We start from the raw sequence: 15,801 nt of genomic DNA on the forward strand, positions 1-15,801 counted from the left end.
CACAGTTTTTACCTTTTGCTATTTCCTCTGGAGTAAATGAACTATTATTTTCACTGGAATGAGTAGTTCCATAGAATTCTTCAGAATCTGAAACTTCTTGCCTCTGCATTTCAAAGCCAAGCCAGGCCAGCTTTTACCCACCAATCCTCCGTCTATTATTTTAACACTTCCATATTCCTCCATTAAAGATGTGATAAATTTCTCAAGAAATCCATTGCTCTCTTCATGTAATCATACATACCACTGAAAGGTAGTTAGTGGTATAATGAAGTTATGCCTTTATCTTTGAATTAACCCCTAATTACCCACATTTTCTCTCTAAGGACAATTTGTTGCACTAGAATGTTGGGAGTTAAACTTCATTCCATGATTAAGTACAGCTCAGAACGGGTGCACATAGCCCAGTTGTCCAAACACAAATGCATCAGAAGGGCTTGACACAACTTTCAATTAGATTATTTTTATAGGAACTTCATCTTCCATTTAAATAGAAGGTGTAAACTTGTTTATTAACGTCCCAGTTATCATTTTTGGACATTCAATGGTACCCACTCCTTCAAGTGGATCATTGAAATTATGCATTAATGAAGGGCTAGGATAGATGTTACAAAGACAAAATGGCTTCAATTTGGTTTAATACTTATGTTCTTGTGAAATTGATTTGTAATACACAAAAGAGTGTAGTTTCTAGCTTCTCCTTCCTTCCTTTCTAATTCTGATGAAATGTCTCAGCCCGAAATGTCAAGTTTTTATTCCTGACCTGCTGGGTTACACCAGCATTTTGTGTCTTATGGATTTCCAGCACCTGCAAGATCTCTTGTGTTTAAAACTGACTTGGTAACAGGCAAGAAGAAATTTATTGTGACTTGTACATTAAAACAACCATTGTGCATAGCTCTGCTCATTAGATATTTGTAATCTAAAAATAGTCTTTATACAAGTCAATGGAACTGTGAAAATATGATAGGTACAATAACAAGCATTTTTTGAAGTAGTATTTAAATTCAAAGTAAATATTATCTGAAAGGTGTAAATTGGATAAGTAGGTGGGTGGTTTGGTGGTTAGCAGCAGATGTAACAAGGACTGCAAAGATAACACCCATTTCACAATGATTGTCTGTAAAGTAACACTTCCGTCTGTAAAATTTACATGAAGTCCATGAAATACTGTCACTGAAATTGCCAAAATGTGTTTGATTCTGCATGCAACTGTTCTTTTGGCACTTGGCATGAATGGTAAGTGTTTTGTACTGTAGATTATGTTACTTCCTATATTAGGGTAAAAAATTAAAATCACCGTAAAGTAAGAAAGAATCCAAACTAAAACCATTAAATACATGGCTCTAAAGAACTTGCCGAGACTATGTACCACAAAAACTGAAGAGAACCTACTCCATTAATTTTGATTTTTGATGCTAAATGATTTTGGGTAATTAGGAAATCCTAACCTGATTTCTAAGTACACGTCAGAAAAATTGAGTGATCAATTCCGGTGGACACTTTAATGCTACTTTAACTTCAAATCAAATCTAATGTAAGTTCGGCATGATGCAAAGCAAAATCCTAAAGTGTCTGGTTGTCCGTTTGATCTCTTGGGATATTTTTGAACCTAGATACTACTGAAAAAGCTATGCAATCCAGATAAAGTTTTATTTGCCCAGGATAACAATCTAGCATGTTTAACTGAAGCAATGAGTAGCTAACATATTGATTGAAAGGTGATTTTAATGGGAATTTTTTAAAATTAATTGATAAAACCTGAAAAGTGTTTATGAATTCCAATTATTGGGACCAAAATAGGATAATGTTATATAATGCCATTCTGAATTGGTCTGAGATCAATATCTCAACTATACCAAAAATGCAAGTAGCAAATGTAAAGTCAGTTCTTATACAGAACATGCCTTATTTAGGTTGTTGAATAATATTAAGTCGAATTAGCTGTTAGAAATCTTCAAAAGGTGGTGCCTTAAGAAGATGGCATCTATTATTTAGGACTCTCACCACCTAGGATATGCCTTTTTCTTAATACCATCAGGTATGAGGTACAGGAACCTGAAGACCCACATTTAGTGTTTTTGGAACAGCTTCCTTCCCTTTGTAATTAGATTTCTAAACAGTCCATGAACATGACTTTCTTACTCCTCTTCTGCACTATTTGTTTATTGTAATTTATATCACTTTTTAATGTTTTGCAATGTGCTAGCATTGGAGAGGATCTAGAGGAGGTTCACAAAAATGATTCCAGGAATGAAAAAGGTTAATGTATGAGGAGCATTTGATGGCTCTGGGCCTGTACTCACTGGAGTTTAGAAAAATGAGGGGGGATCTCATTTAAGCATATCAAATATTGAAAGGCCTAGAATGAGTGGATGTAGAGAGGATGTTTTCTGCAGTGGGTGAGTCTAGGACTAGAGGGCACAGACTCAAATAGAGATATGTCCATTTAGAACAGGGATGAGAGAGAATCTCTTTAGCTGGAGGATGACGAATCTGTGGAATTCATTGCCACAGAAGGCTGTGGAGGCCAAGTCAATGAATATACTTAAAATGGAAGTTGATGTGTTGCTGGTTAGTCAGGACATCAAAAGTTATGGGAAGAAGGCAAGAGAATAGGATTGAGAGGGATGATACATCCGCCATGAATTGTGAAGCAGTCTGAATGTGCTGAGTAGCCTCATTCTGTCCCTATGTCTTATTGTCTTATGATACTGCTGTCCCAAAACAATAAATTTCATGACATACGTCAGTGATAATAATCCTGATTCTGATTCTGAAAACGTGCTGGAAACCTTCAGCATGCCAGGCAGTATCCTTTATGAAAAGAGAAACAATTAACATTCCTGGATCTTTCATTGAAACTAGGGAAAGTTATTGCTCATAATCTATGATGGCACAGTTCATACAGTAGATTGATCAACCTATGATTCTTTTTTTATGGGTTTCAGATGAAGGCTGAATTATTTTCATACTGTATGACATCAGGTCCCTGCAACCCATATATGAAGCAAACACATGTCACACATCACAACATGCATTGATGCCTGAGTGTGAATTTAGTTTGGGCTCTTTCCAACCATATTACTGACATGTGTTTGCTTCATATATGGGTTGACAGTAAGCACTTGCCTTTTAAAGTGACTGTAATCTATTAATTTTGAGCTGTAATGTAAGTGATAAATAAGTCTCACCACTAGTTTCTGCTGAACGAGCTCTCATTATGCTGGTGGCAAAAAGAGCTGATTTAAATGCTTTTCATGAACAATGACCATTTGAAGTAACTCTTTTGTTGTTCCAACATTTGCAATGATATGACTCAATGGATCTTGGCATAGTTTCAGTCAGAATCCTATACAGTTGAGGAGAAGGGAGAGTAAAATTCTATGATATTTTCTGATTTACTTTTCAAGCCTGACAGGATAAGATCCTGAGGCAGGAATTATGTTTAATCTTCAATATGATAATGGAAGCAGAACTAACTGTATAGCCCTCTCTGCATTGTGTGTTAAGCATTAGTTAATTGAGGATGACTATCTATACTCCTTTCTATTAATGCCACTACATATGGTTTTGTAGGAACCAGTGTAACCGCGCAATAAAGCAATAAAACCTTCTGCCTTTAAGGACGTGGAGACATTGGCTAATTATCTTCTAGTTATTACTAATAGCTATTGACTTTCATTCATTTCTCTGAGTAAATATTGTCCATAAAATCTGTTAAATTAAAATCCCCATAAAATAGCCAGTTTTATTACATTGTTCACATTTGTTGGCCATTGGGGTTGAATCAAAAAAGTTCCAAATACCAATATGTGAGCTCTAGCCTGGATTTTAATTAGCCAAATGTTCATATGCACTAGCAGAGGTTTGACAGTCATGTCAGCAAATATTTGTTTTTTGGTCAGGTGCATTGGTCAATAGCAAAGTCACCCAAATCATCTTATTAATTAAGCAAGATAGCTGCCTTGTATAAAGTCTTGCATGTGTGATTTATTTTAAATCCTGCTAAAACAACTCACATCTGGTCTCATGCTAATTTTGAGAAAAACATACACTGAAGGAAGGCAAACAACAAGAATTCTGCAGATGCTGGAAATTCAAGCAACACACATCAAAGTTGCTGGTGAACGCAGCAGGCCAGGCAGCAACTGTAGGAAGAGGTCCTGACGAAGGGTCTCGGCCTGAAATGTCGACTGCACCTCTTCCTACAGATGCTGCCTGGCCTGCTGCATTCACCAGCAACTTTGATGTGTGTTGACTGGAGGAAGGCAGCAGTTTACATTCGTCACTGTAGAAGTCATGGAGTCATGGTCATGCAGCATGAAAACAGACCCTGCGATCCAACTATTCCATGTTGACTAAGATTCCCATCTAAGGTAGTCCCATTTGCTTGAGTTTGGCTCATTTCCTCCAGGGTTTCCCAACCTGAGGTGCACAGACCTCTTGGTTAATGGTGGGAGTCCATGGCATAAAAAAGAACGTTGTGGATCCCTGCAACCTTTCCTACCACATGCACCTGTTCAAGTGTCTTTTTCAATGGCGTTAATGTACTTGTGTTAACCACATTGTCAGGCAGCTCACTGCATATAGTGACTACCCCCGGGTGAAAAGGTTTCCCCTTCGATTCCTGTTAAATCCCTCCCCTTTCACTTTAAATTTATGCTGTCTTATTCCTGGTTCCCCAAGAAATAAATTTCTTTTATTTCTAAAGAAATAAAATCTAGGTATCTTGCATACAACTCAGAATTACAGAATATTGCCTGCTTAGTGAGCAAAGGTGAATGTTCTAAACTCCTCTTGAAGCTGATCATTGAATCTGGAAAGTCTGTGTTCTCCTGTTGAAGTCTCATGAAGTTTGAAGGAACAGGAGTTTCCTGGTCTCATACCGAAGGGCAAGTCCAAGATCCCTTTATCTGATTTAATGGAGTTGGTTTAAGTATATTGTTTAATTAATCATGTTCAATGTTTTCATTTATTAACAGTATTTAATATTCACAAATTATTTCTGACGAGCTTTTCAAAGTTCAAAAAGTTCAGGAGTTCAACGTAAATTTGATGTTCAATGTTTGTCAGTGGCATAGACATTGCAAACATTCTAGTTCAAGGACAATTTTGATAATTGGTAACATGGCCTAAGAAGGTAATTATACTTGCAAAAGCCTTATGCTCCCTCTCACACCCAGGAGTCAGTTATCCTGAAGGAAACTGCACCTAAGACTGTACAGGGTAAAAAAGTAGATTTTGTGGACAAATAATCAGTGAGCTCCAGTGAGTTGTCAGTTTGCAGAAAATCCAGTCCAAGCCATTATAGACCAGGTTTCTATTTCTTTGTTATTTAGGATTAATAAATACATTTGCAAAGATGTGAGGGATTTCAGAAGTTTTGAAAAAGGGATCTGAGTATTACATTTTATCTTCTAGTTTTATTTTTATGTATTTATTCTAATTGGATTCATTTTCACTTTAGTAAAGCTTCCAAACCGTTTTAAATGTAAACATGTCAAACTTTGTGTTTTATCTGCTTCTAGCTCAAACATTGTTTTGTACAACTTGGATGCGGAAAATGTTCTGAGATTGATCATGCAATGATAGGTACAAATAGACTTAATTTACGCAAGGGGCGAAGTAACTTGTAATACAAAACTTGGGGTCTGATGTCCACTTATCTTGCATAAATTGAGTTCAGTAAAAAAGAAAGGCCTGTCCACTCAGAAATGCTAGGTTCATAAATCCCAGAGAAAAAATAACTTAGTTCTTATTGGATTATTTTACCCTATCACATGAAGGAAATGTGATAGGGTACCCACTTCCCAAATAAAATGAGAATTGGAATGTTAGTGCATTTAGCCTTTGTGGTTCTTATTGTTTGCCAGTTGGAAGTGCAGTTTTTGGTTGAATGAGTTTGACTCTTAATAGTGTCACAAAGAAATCTAGCAAAATATTTGTAAGTATGTGTATGAATTATCCTCTTTGGGTCCTAAATAATAATACTGGCTAGCTATCACTCATTCTGTGCAGGTTCTGGAGGGAATGGCATAATCACAATGATCCTACAGCAGTATTCCAGTTTTGTGTATGAAGATGAAGGTCTAGAATACAAGAGCAGGGATGTACTGCTGAGGCTTTATAAGGCACTGGTGTCACCTAACCTTGAATATCATGCAAACAACAGGAATTCTGCAGATGCTAGAAATTCAAGCAACACACATCAAATTTGCTGGTGAACGCAGCAGGCTAGGCAGCATCTCTAGGAAGAGGAACAGTCAACGTTTCAGGCCGAGACCCTTCGTCAGGACTAACTTGCTTGAATATCATGAACAGTTTTGGGTTCTTCATCTAAGAAAAGATATCCTGGCATTGGAGAGAGTTCTGTGAATGAAAAGGTTATCATACAAGGAACGTTTGATAACTTCGGGTCTGTACTCTCTGGAATTTAGAAGGATGAAGGGGGATCTCATTGAAGCCTTTTGAATGTTGAGAGGATGTCTTCCATAGGGGAGGACTCTAGGACAAGAAGGAACAGCCTCAGGATAGAGAGGAATCCATTTAAAACAGAGATGCAGAGAAATTTCTTTAGCCAGATGGTAGTGAATTTGTGGAATTGTTAGCACCAGCAGCCGCGGAGGCCAGATCCTCAGGTGTGTTTAAGGCAGAGTTTTATAGGTTCTTGATTGGACAGGGCATCAAAAGTCACAAAAAGGCTGGGGAGTGGGGCTGAAGAGGGGAAAAAAGGATCACCCACGATTGAATGATGGAGCAGGTTCAATGGGCCAAATGGCCTAATTCTGCTCCTATGTCTTATGGTTTTATGGCCTTATAACTTTAGCCAGATGGAAATAACTCAGCATTCCTCTAAAAAAACCATTAACATACTCCTGTCATCATTATTAGCAAAAATAACAGTTCCCTATTTGAGTTTAATTGTATATTTATTCAAACACACTGCCAGTTAATTAAAATCTTACAATCCCGCAAATTTAGTCTTCACATCTGCAACTCTGTCCTCATGTACCTCTTCTACCCAACACCGGCAAATCTCCATTCAGCATTGTGGAGTTTTCCTTCCCCACCAATCAAATCTCTTCTAAGATCCTACTTAAAATCCCATCGCAATGATTCTTTTTTTTTTGCTTAGAGTTGACTTTTCTCTGATTTCATTAGGACATAATCTTGTGATGAAGGTTGTTACGTACTATAAGTTATATGTTTTGTTTTTGTAATATGTGATTCATGATGTCCTTTGAGCATCTCATCTGCTGTTCACTTCCAGCATTGCAATAATAGGTTTGCTGGCCTTGAGTAAACATCAGAGCTTATATAAATTGTTCATGTCATAAAGGACTGGGATTTATATGGAATGTCCCATGACTGCTGGGAATCCTAAAATCATGACTAAGAAATAATTGCAAGAATAGTTACTATTGTAATGTGAAAGCTTGGTGGGTGATAATGGATCAGCCTAAGATTACTTCGGAGAATAGGAAAATCATCTGGGTGGGGCAACCCATTAGTAACTATTTAATGTCTTGATGAAATTTCCCTGATTATAAAATTTTCCTGTTAGAATTAATATGAAGGGTTTTAAAATAAAAATGGACTACACAGTAGCATAGTGGTTATTACGACCCTTTACAGTACTAGCAACCCGGGTTCAATCCTTGCCGCTGTCTGAAAGGAGTTCTCTCCATGAGTGCATGGGTTTCCTCCGGGCACTCCAGTTTCCACTCACACTCCGAAGATGTACCAGTTGGTAAGTTAATTTGTCATTGTACATTGCTGTGTGATGCCGTTCGAAGGTCCTGAAGGGCCTATTCCACGCTGTATGTCAATACATGCATACATAAATAAATAAAAGGGGTCATAATGAACCTCAGAGTGCAATGTATAAATGGCATCAATAACAAAGTTAATGTATTATAAATAACAAAGATCCTTGTTTCCAACTCAGATATTTTATGAATTAGAGTAAATGCAAGTTAAATCTGCAAACATAAGTAGCTTACTCTGGGCTGAGCTCAGAACATCACCACACCCTGTACCTGTAGAATTTTTTCTCCATTCCTACGAGTACCACAATGCTTTCTGAAAATCCCCATTGAGTGCTTGTTATTTTTGACTTGTAAATCAACAAATTAAGTTTATTCATATCTAATTCTTACAAACACCATGTCTGATTATTATACATTTCATCCACAGTGCTTCCATGTGTAAATAAGTCAAGTAGAAACGCCACTGTTGGAGAAGCCGTACTCCTCGACCCAAACTGCACGGACTGTAATGCATCTTCAGTTGAATGGAAATTTTCTTCAAACTTGATGAGCAGCTGCATTTCTTCTTATATTGCAATAGAAGAGCCAATTTCTAAAACTATTTTTGGCGCATTTAAGGGTAAAGTGAACATTCTAAACAAAGGACTTCATTTAAGGCTTTCATCTGTTCATTTCAACAACACAGGGAACTACACCAGAATTCTTACAACAAGGAATGGAATGGAGCACTGTGTTACCATAACAGTCAATGTACATGAAGGTAAGGATTAAATGCTAAGCTGGAAAGGGTGAATCAATATAATATTATTAACAATAATAATTATTTTTGCACTCAGTGCTTGTTTGCAATTGTTCTATAATAATGAAGCATTTTGAAGTACACTTTCTGTTGTATTGTGACAAGCTCCAATTTATATCATACATCATATTTTTCCTGATAAACATTTAATGCCTTAATGACTTATTGGCTTGAATATAACTTTGGCACTGATTTCTGCTGAATTTTGCCATTTTTAACATCAATGAAAATGGGAGAATGCGGTTAAATTCTTCTTTTAATGGTAATTTTTTCCATTTTGAGTTATTTCCAAACCATGTGTTATTTACTGATCAAAAAGGTTGATGTTTGGCCCTTCCAACACCCCCCAAACCTGTTACTTTGCTGTCTGTAAGTCAGTGTATTGAGAGCAATTCAAGGTGACTCATCTTAAATTTCTTCACCTTTTTTCCCACATCAGGAAATCCCCACACAAAAATATCTAGGTCAAAAAGCTTAAGCATTCTAATCATTTAGTGCTTGAAACATACTTAACATTTAACTTAAGATTTAACATTAAAACTTAACCTTGATTAAGTGTACTTGAACCCCTTTGTAAATGCTTGCTTCACTGTTATATACAACAGGGTATCACTCTTCTGTGTCTCGCCTTTCCTTGTAGCAGTCTAGAGCTTTTCCTCTTTACTAGACAGTCTTGCAACTCTTTCACTGCACGTAAAGACTTGTGTTTCTCTCAGCAGCTCTTTTTACAATAACTTTATTGTCTTTCTCCTTTGCTCATAATTAAAATGACAATCTCTGTTCTCTCTCTTGCTTTGCATTCCATCCACAAACCCCCCTTTCCCATCTCCTCATTTATTTATGTGACTACTCAGGAGAGGGTTCACAATGCTAGGATCTCTTTTAAATCCTTCTTCACCGAAATTTCTTATTTCTGGTTGTTTCAGAATCAGAATCAGTTTTAATATCACTGGCATATATTGTGAAATTTATTAACTTTATGACTGTGAACAATGAAATATATGATAAATAAACATATAGAAAAGCATATATATGTCTATTTAAAGTTAAATTAAAATAAGCAGTGCAAAACAAAACAGAATAAAAAAGTAGTGAGGTAGTCTTCATGGGTTCAATGTCCATTTAGAAATCGGATGGCAGAGGGAAAGAAACTGTTCCTGAATTGCTCAATGTGTGCCTTCAGGCTTCTTTACCTCCCCACCAATGGTAGCAATGAGAAGGGTGCATGTCCTGGGTGGTGGGGATCCTTAATGATGGACGCCACATTTCTAAGGCACCGCTCCTTGAAGATGTCTTGGATACTCCGGAGGCTAGTACTCATGATGAAGCTGACTGCTTTCACAACTTTCTGTAGCTTCTTTCAGTGCTGTGCAGTAGCAACCCCTGCCCCCCTACCAAACGGTGATGCATCCAGCCAGAATGCTCTCAATGGTATGTTTGTAGTAGTCTTCAAGTGTTTTGTTGTTAAATCAAATTTCCTCAAACTCCAAGTGAAATATAGCCACTATTTTGCCTTCTTTATAGCTGCATCAATATGTTGCATCCAGGTTAGGTCCTCAGAGATATTGACACCCAGGAATTTGAAGTTGCTGACACTCTCCATTTCTGATCCCTGTATGGGGAGTTGTTTGTGTTCCCTCGCCTTATCCTTTCTGTAGTCCACAATCAGCTCTTTAGTCTTGCTGATGTTGAGTGCAAGGTTGTTGCTGTGGCACCACTCAGAAATCTGGTATATCTCGCTCCTGTGCTCTCTGACCCACTTCTTAACATGACATTTCTCTAGATCAGGTGTTCATGACCATTTTTACGCCATGGATCCTGATCATTAACTAATGTTTCCGTGGACTCCGGGCTGGAAGCCCATCTCTGGCTGCTCATCCTTTAAGTTCATCACTTCTGAGTAATTTCTCATTTATTGAATCCAATATTCTGTTGAACTTGTTTACCATGGTGTATATTTTAATCTTTCTGCCTTTAAATCCAAGAGATGAAGAGAGTAATTTTAATGGAAAATTGGTCCAACCATTGTTTTGCTGGGGTTTCTAGACCACACCAAGCATTATCTGATCCAATGTTAGCTTGTTCAACAACAGTTCAAAGATTATCTGAAAAAGCAAAAATGACACCTCGTTTCTTCTCTTTTCCCCCACCATTCACTTCATAGCTCTCTTTTTTCTGTTTTCTCTTCCAAATGGTGTACACCGCATTGAAATGATTGGATACTATCCAAGCAGTTCTTCACAATTTCCATCCCTTCCCCTTGCTGATTAGTGCAATATTCTCCCACATTCCCTTAGTTCAAAATCATGTCTTTCTCTGGATTTGATTCATCTCATAGAACATAAAACATAGAACATAGAATAGTACAACACAGTACAGGCACTTCGGCCCACAATGTTGTGCCGACCCTTAAACCCTGCCTCCCATATAACCCCCCACCTTAAATTCCTCCATATAATCTGTCTAGTAGTCTCTTAAATTTCACTAATGTATCTGCCTCCACCACTGACACAGGCAATGCATTACACACACCAACCACTTGCTGAGAAAAAAACCTTGCCCTAATATCCCCCTTGAACTTCCCACCCCTTACCTTAAAACTATGTCCTCTTGTATTGAGCAGTGGTGCCCTGGGGAAGAGGTGCTGGCTGTCCACTCTATCTATTCCTCTTAATATCTTGTACACCTCTATCATGTCTCCTCTCATCCTCCTTCTCTCCAGAGAGTAAAGCCCTAGCTCCCTTAATCTCTGATCATAATACATACTCTCTAAACCAGGCAGCATCCTGGTAAATCTCCTCTGTACTCTTTCCAATGCTTCCACATCCTTCCTATAGTGAGGCAACCAGAACTGGACTACTCCAAGTGTGGCCTAACCAGAGTTTTATAGAGCTGCATCACAACCCCGTGATTCTTAAACTCCATTCCTCGACTTATGAAAGCTAACACTCCATAAGCTTTCTTCACTACACTATCTACCTATGAGGCAACTTTCAGGGATCTGTGGACATGAACCCCCAGATCCCTCTGCTCCTCCACACTTCCAAGTATCCTGCCATTTACTTTGTACTCTGCCTTGGAGTTTGTCCTTCCAAAGTGTACCACCTCACACTTCTCCGGGTTGAACTCCATCTGCCACTTCTCAGCCCACTTCTGCATCCTATCAATGTCTCTCTGCAATCTTCGACAATCCTCTACACTATCTACAACACCACCAACCTTTGTGACATCTGAAAACTTGCCAACCCACCCTTCTACCCCCACATCCAGGTCGTTAATAAAAATCACGAAAAGTAGAGGTCCCAGAACAGATCCTTGTGGGACACCACTAGTCACAACCCTCCAAACTGAATGTACTCCCTCCACCATGAACCTCTGCTTTCTGCAGACAAGCCAATTCTGAATCCACCTGGCCAAACTTCCCTGGATCCCATGCCTTCTGACTTTCTGAATAAGCCTACCGTGTGGAACCTTGTCAAATGCCTTACTAAGATCCATGTAGATCACATCCACTGCACTACCCTCATCTATATGCCTGGTCACCTCCTCAAAGAACTCTATCGGGCTTGTTAGACATGATCTGCCCTTCACAAAGCCAAGCTGACTGTTCCTGATCAGACCATGATTCTCTAAATGCCTATAGATCCTATCTTTAAAAATCTTTTCCAACAGCTTTCCCACCACAGATGTAAGGCTCACTGGTCTATAATTACCCGGACTATCCCTACTACCTTTTTTGAACAAGGCTACAACATTCGCCTCCCTCCAATCCTCCAGTACCTTTCCCGTGGACAATGAGGACATAAAGATCCTAGCCAGAGGCTCAGCAGTCTCTTCCCTCGCCTCGTGGAGCAGCCTTGGGGAGTATTCCACCAGGCCCTGGGGACTTATCCGTCCTAATGTATTTTAACCACTCCAACACCTCCTCTCCCTTAATATCAACATGCTCCAGAACATCAACCTCATTCATATTGTCCTCACCGTCATCAAGTTCCCTCTCATTGGTGAATACCGAAGAGAAGTATTCATTGAGGACCTCGCTCACGTCCACAGCCTCCAGGCACATCTTCCCACCTTTATCTCTAATCGGTCCTATCTTCACTTGCTTTTTGTTTTCTTTATATTTGCATATAATCTAGGCTCTGTATTGACAGGTTGTTGTTCTCACCTCAATAATTCAGTTGCAAGAATATAATCTAATTTAATGTACATTGGAGGTTTAATCCCTTTATGATACGTGGTTATTTTCTCCAATCAACAACAATTATTACCCCATAAACTTCAGTGATTATTTTATCTCCTTTCTTGCTTCTTCAAAACTCATCCTGTCTTACCTCCTGTTCATTTGAAACTAGCATAATAAATTGGTGGTGAACCAACTTCTCTTCCTGGGTCTAACAGCTTCTGCTATTAAGTATCTCTTCCCTCCCTGTATTGTTTCTCTGCTTCCAAATATGCATCATTTGCACTCCTCAAAATTTCTACCCCTCTGTCTTGATAAATTGCTGTGTATCTTCATAAAATCTTTTCTATCCAGAATTATAAATTTTGTTAGCTCCCCACCTTCCCCAAAGGTTCATGCTTGAACTTGATCTGGTTTGCACTCCTGCCACAGTATAAATGACTCTGAAGACCCATCTCTATCTATCTTCTGAATACCCAGTCCTCCTTGGCTGTATCTCCTCTTTATTCAGATTGGTCAAATTCTTATTCTACTCCCATTCTTATGTGTGTCCACTAAATCAGTTGGAAAGGTTACTTTTCCCACTCCCACAGTTGCCTGTCTCCAATAATATTTTCTCTGCACTGCTAATATCGTCCTTTGTCAGAATATTAAATTTTACATGAATGTATTGTAAGTTTTACCTGAATTCAAGTTTTAGATGAATGTAAATTTTGCATGAATGTATGGTAAGTATTTAGGATCATTCTGCTTTGATCAAATATCACACTGTTTGTTGGCAAATGAGCAGGAATTTCCCATAACTAATGCTGAGAAGACTGAAGGCATCCGTTTTGTAGCAGAGGGCTGATTGCAGACTGGTAGCTGAAGACGTGGTGTTGTGGGTGCATTTTAACTTCCCTTACTGAGCATACAATCTAGGCTCTGTTATTGACAGGCTGCTGTTCTCACCTCAATAATTCAGTTGCAAGAATATAATCTAATCTAATGTACATTGGAGGTTTAATCCCTTTATAATATGATGTTATTTTCTCACGATCAACTACAATTATTACCCCATAAACTTCAGTGATTATTTTATACCACAGTAAGGCTGTCATCGTGTGAACAGTGCAATGGAAAACTAAAATGAAATTTAAATTGCTCTTGCAAATGCCTCTCCTAATGTGCCAATGAAATAAATAACCACACATCCTAAGTACCCACATCTGGCCTTTTTCAACAAAACAGTAAAGCAACACAAATTTCCAGCGTTGCAGATTCGGTCTTTGGCTGACAGTGAGAAAAACATGGTAAGCTGCCTCAATGACTATCATCTACTGTGATGAAGTGTTTTGACTGTTAGTCTGGAAGTATATCAACTCCTGCCTGAGGAGTGCCCTGGATCCACTCCAATTTGCCTACCTTCACAAAAGGTCAACAGCAGGTGCCATGTCATTGGCCCTACACATTTGGTCAGTGAAGGTGCAGACATCAGGATGTTTTTCATTGACCACAGATCAGCATTCAACCCTATAATCCACTCTAAACTTATTGCTAAGCTCCAAGAATCCATGATTTCCTAACTGACAGACCCTGCTCAGTACAAGACTGTCAACATCTCCTCCACACTCCCCATCAGCACAGGCGTACCACAGGACTTTGTGCTTAGCCCGCTGCTTTAATCACATTATATTTGTGATTGTATGGCTAAATACAGCTCTAATGCCATATTGAAGGTTGCTGACAACACCACAGTTGATGGCTGAATCAAAGTTGGTGACATATCTGCCTGTAGGATGGAGGATGAAAATCTGATTGAGTGGTGCAACAACTTCTCACTCAACCTCAGTGAAACTGAAGAGCAGATATCAATTGCAGAAAGAAAAAGCCAAAGTTCCATGAGCCAGTCCTCATTAGGGGATCAGAGGTGAACAGGGTCAGTAGCTTTAAATATCTTATCATATCAAAGTATCTGTCCTGGGACCAACACATAATTGCCATCACAAAGAAAGCACAACAGTGCCTCTGCTTTCTTAAAAATTTGTGTGGATTCAGCATATCCCCAAAAACTTTGTCAAATTTCTATAGCTGCATAGTACAATCTAACTGGTTGCATCACAGTCTGGTATGGAAACATCAATGTCGAGGAATGGAAAAGACTATAGAAAGCAGTAGACACAGCCCATTCGATCACAAGCAAATCCCTCCCGCTGTTGGGAACCCTTACATCCATCATCAAGAACCACCATTTAGTCCATTCTGCCTTCCTGCTACTATCCTCAGGGAGTAGATACGGAATACTTACGTCTTCACACCAACTTCAAGAACAGTTATTACCCTCTAACCATCAGGCTTCTGAACTGGCATGGCATAAGTCACCATTGTAATGTATGGACTTATTTCTTTTAAAGCAATGACCATTGCCCCCCCCCACAAGCAGTAGGCATTGATATGTTATTGATATATTGTTTGTACATGCATTATCTATGCATGTGCATTCTCTCTCTCTGTCTGTCATTTCAATGGGAATACACCAGTTAAAGCCATCTCCCACTTCCATGCTTTTATTTAATTGATATGTAGTTGTGCACAGACACAATAAATTGGCAACAAGTACGAAACTGGATGTCAGAGAATATCACCAACTGCACCGACAGTTATGGATGAAATAGCGAGAGTTAAACAGCACAAGAAGGCTGTCACAGATGCTAACAAACGTGAGTACAGCGTAGAAATAGTGAAAGACATGCTGAATTTAAAATGAAAACAACATGTTGACAGCTTCAGTGGGAAAGTTGATAAATTTGATATCGCTAATGAAGGCTGGGAGTGGTATATTGAGAGGGTTGAACTGTATTGTAATGCAAATAATGTGGGGGAGCAAAAGAAAGCCCCTACACTTATTAGTTTAATGGTTGCAAGGACGTACAATCTCTTATGTAACCCAGTAATCCCTGAAAAAACAGCAAGCAAGACATCAGATAAAGTTGCTACAATTTTACAAAATCACTTGAGCCCTAAACTTCTGACAATGGCTGAGAGATTTAGATTTTAGAAAAGGAGTCAAA

General features: G+C 38.6%; 1 protein-coding gene across 2 annotated transcripts in view; it reads left to right on the top strand.

Annotated features, from left to right (window-relative positions):
- Positions 1–1,134: 1,134 nt before the first annotated feature.
- LOC140199794 (uncharacterized) overlaps positions 1,135–15,801 on the top strand; it is a 64,685-nt gene continuing 50,018 nt past the window's right edge. For both annotated transcript variants that reach the window (XM_072262284.1, XM_072262285.1), the window contains exons 1-2: positions 1,135–1,236; positions 8,197–8,529. In XM_072262284.1, coding sequence (XP_072118385.1) covers positions 1,188–1,236; positions 8,197–8,529 — 382 coding nt within the window. In that variant the 5' untranslated portion in view covers positions 1,135–1,187. The remainder of the gene's footprint in view (positions 1,237–8,196; positions 8,530–15,801) is intronic.

This window comes from Mobula birostris, chromosome 6 (assembly GCF_030028105.1).
Source record: "Mobula birostris isolate sMobBir1 chromosome 6, sMobBir1.hap1, whole genome shotgun sequence".
NCBI classification, from domain to species: Eukaryota; Metazoa; Chordata; class Chondrichthyes; order Myliobatiformes; family Myliobatidae; genus Mobula; species Mobula birostris.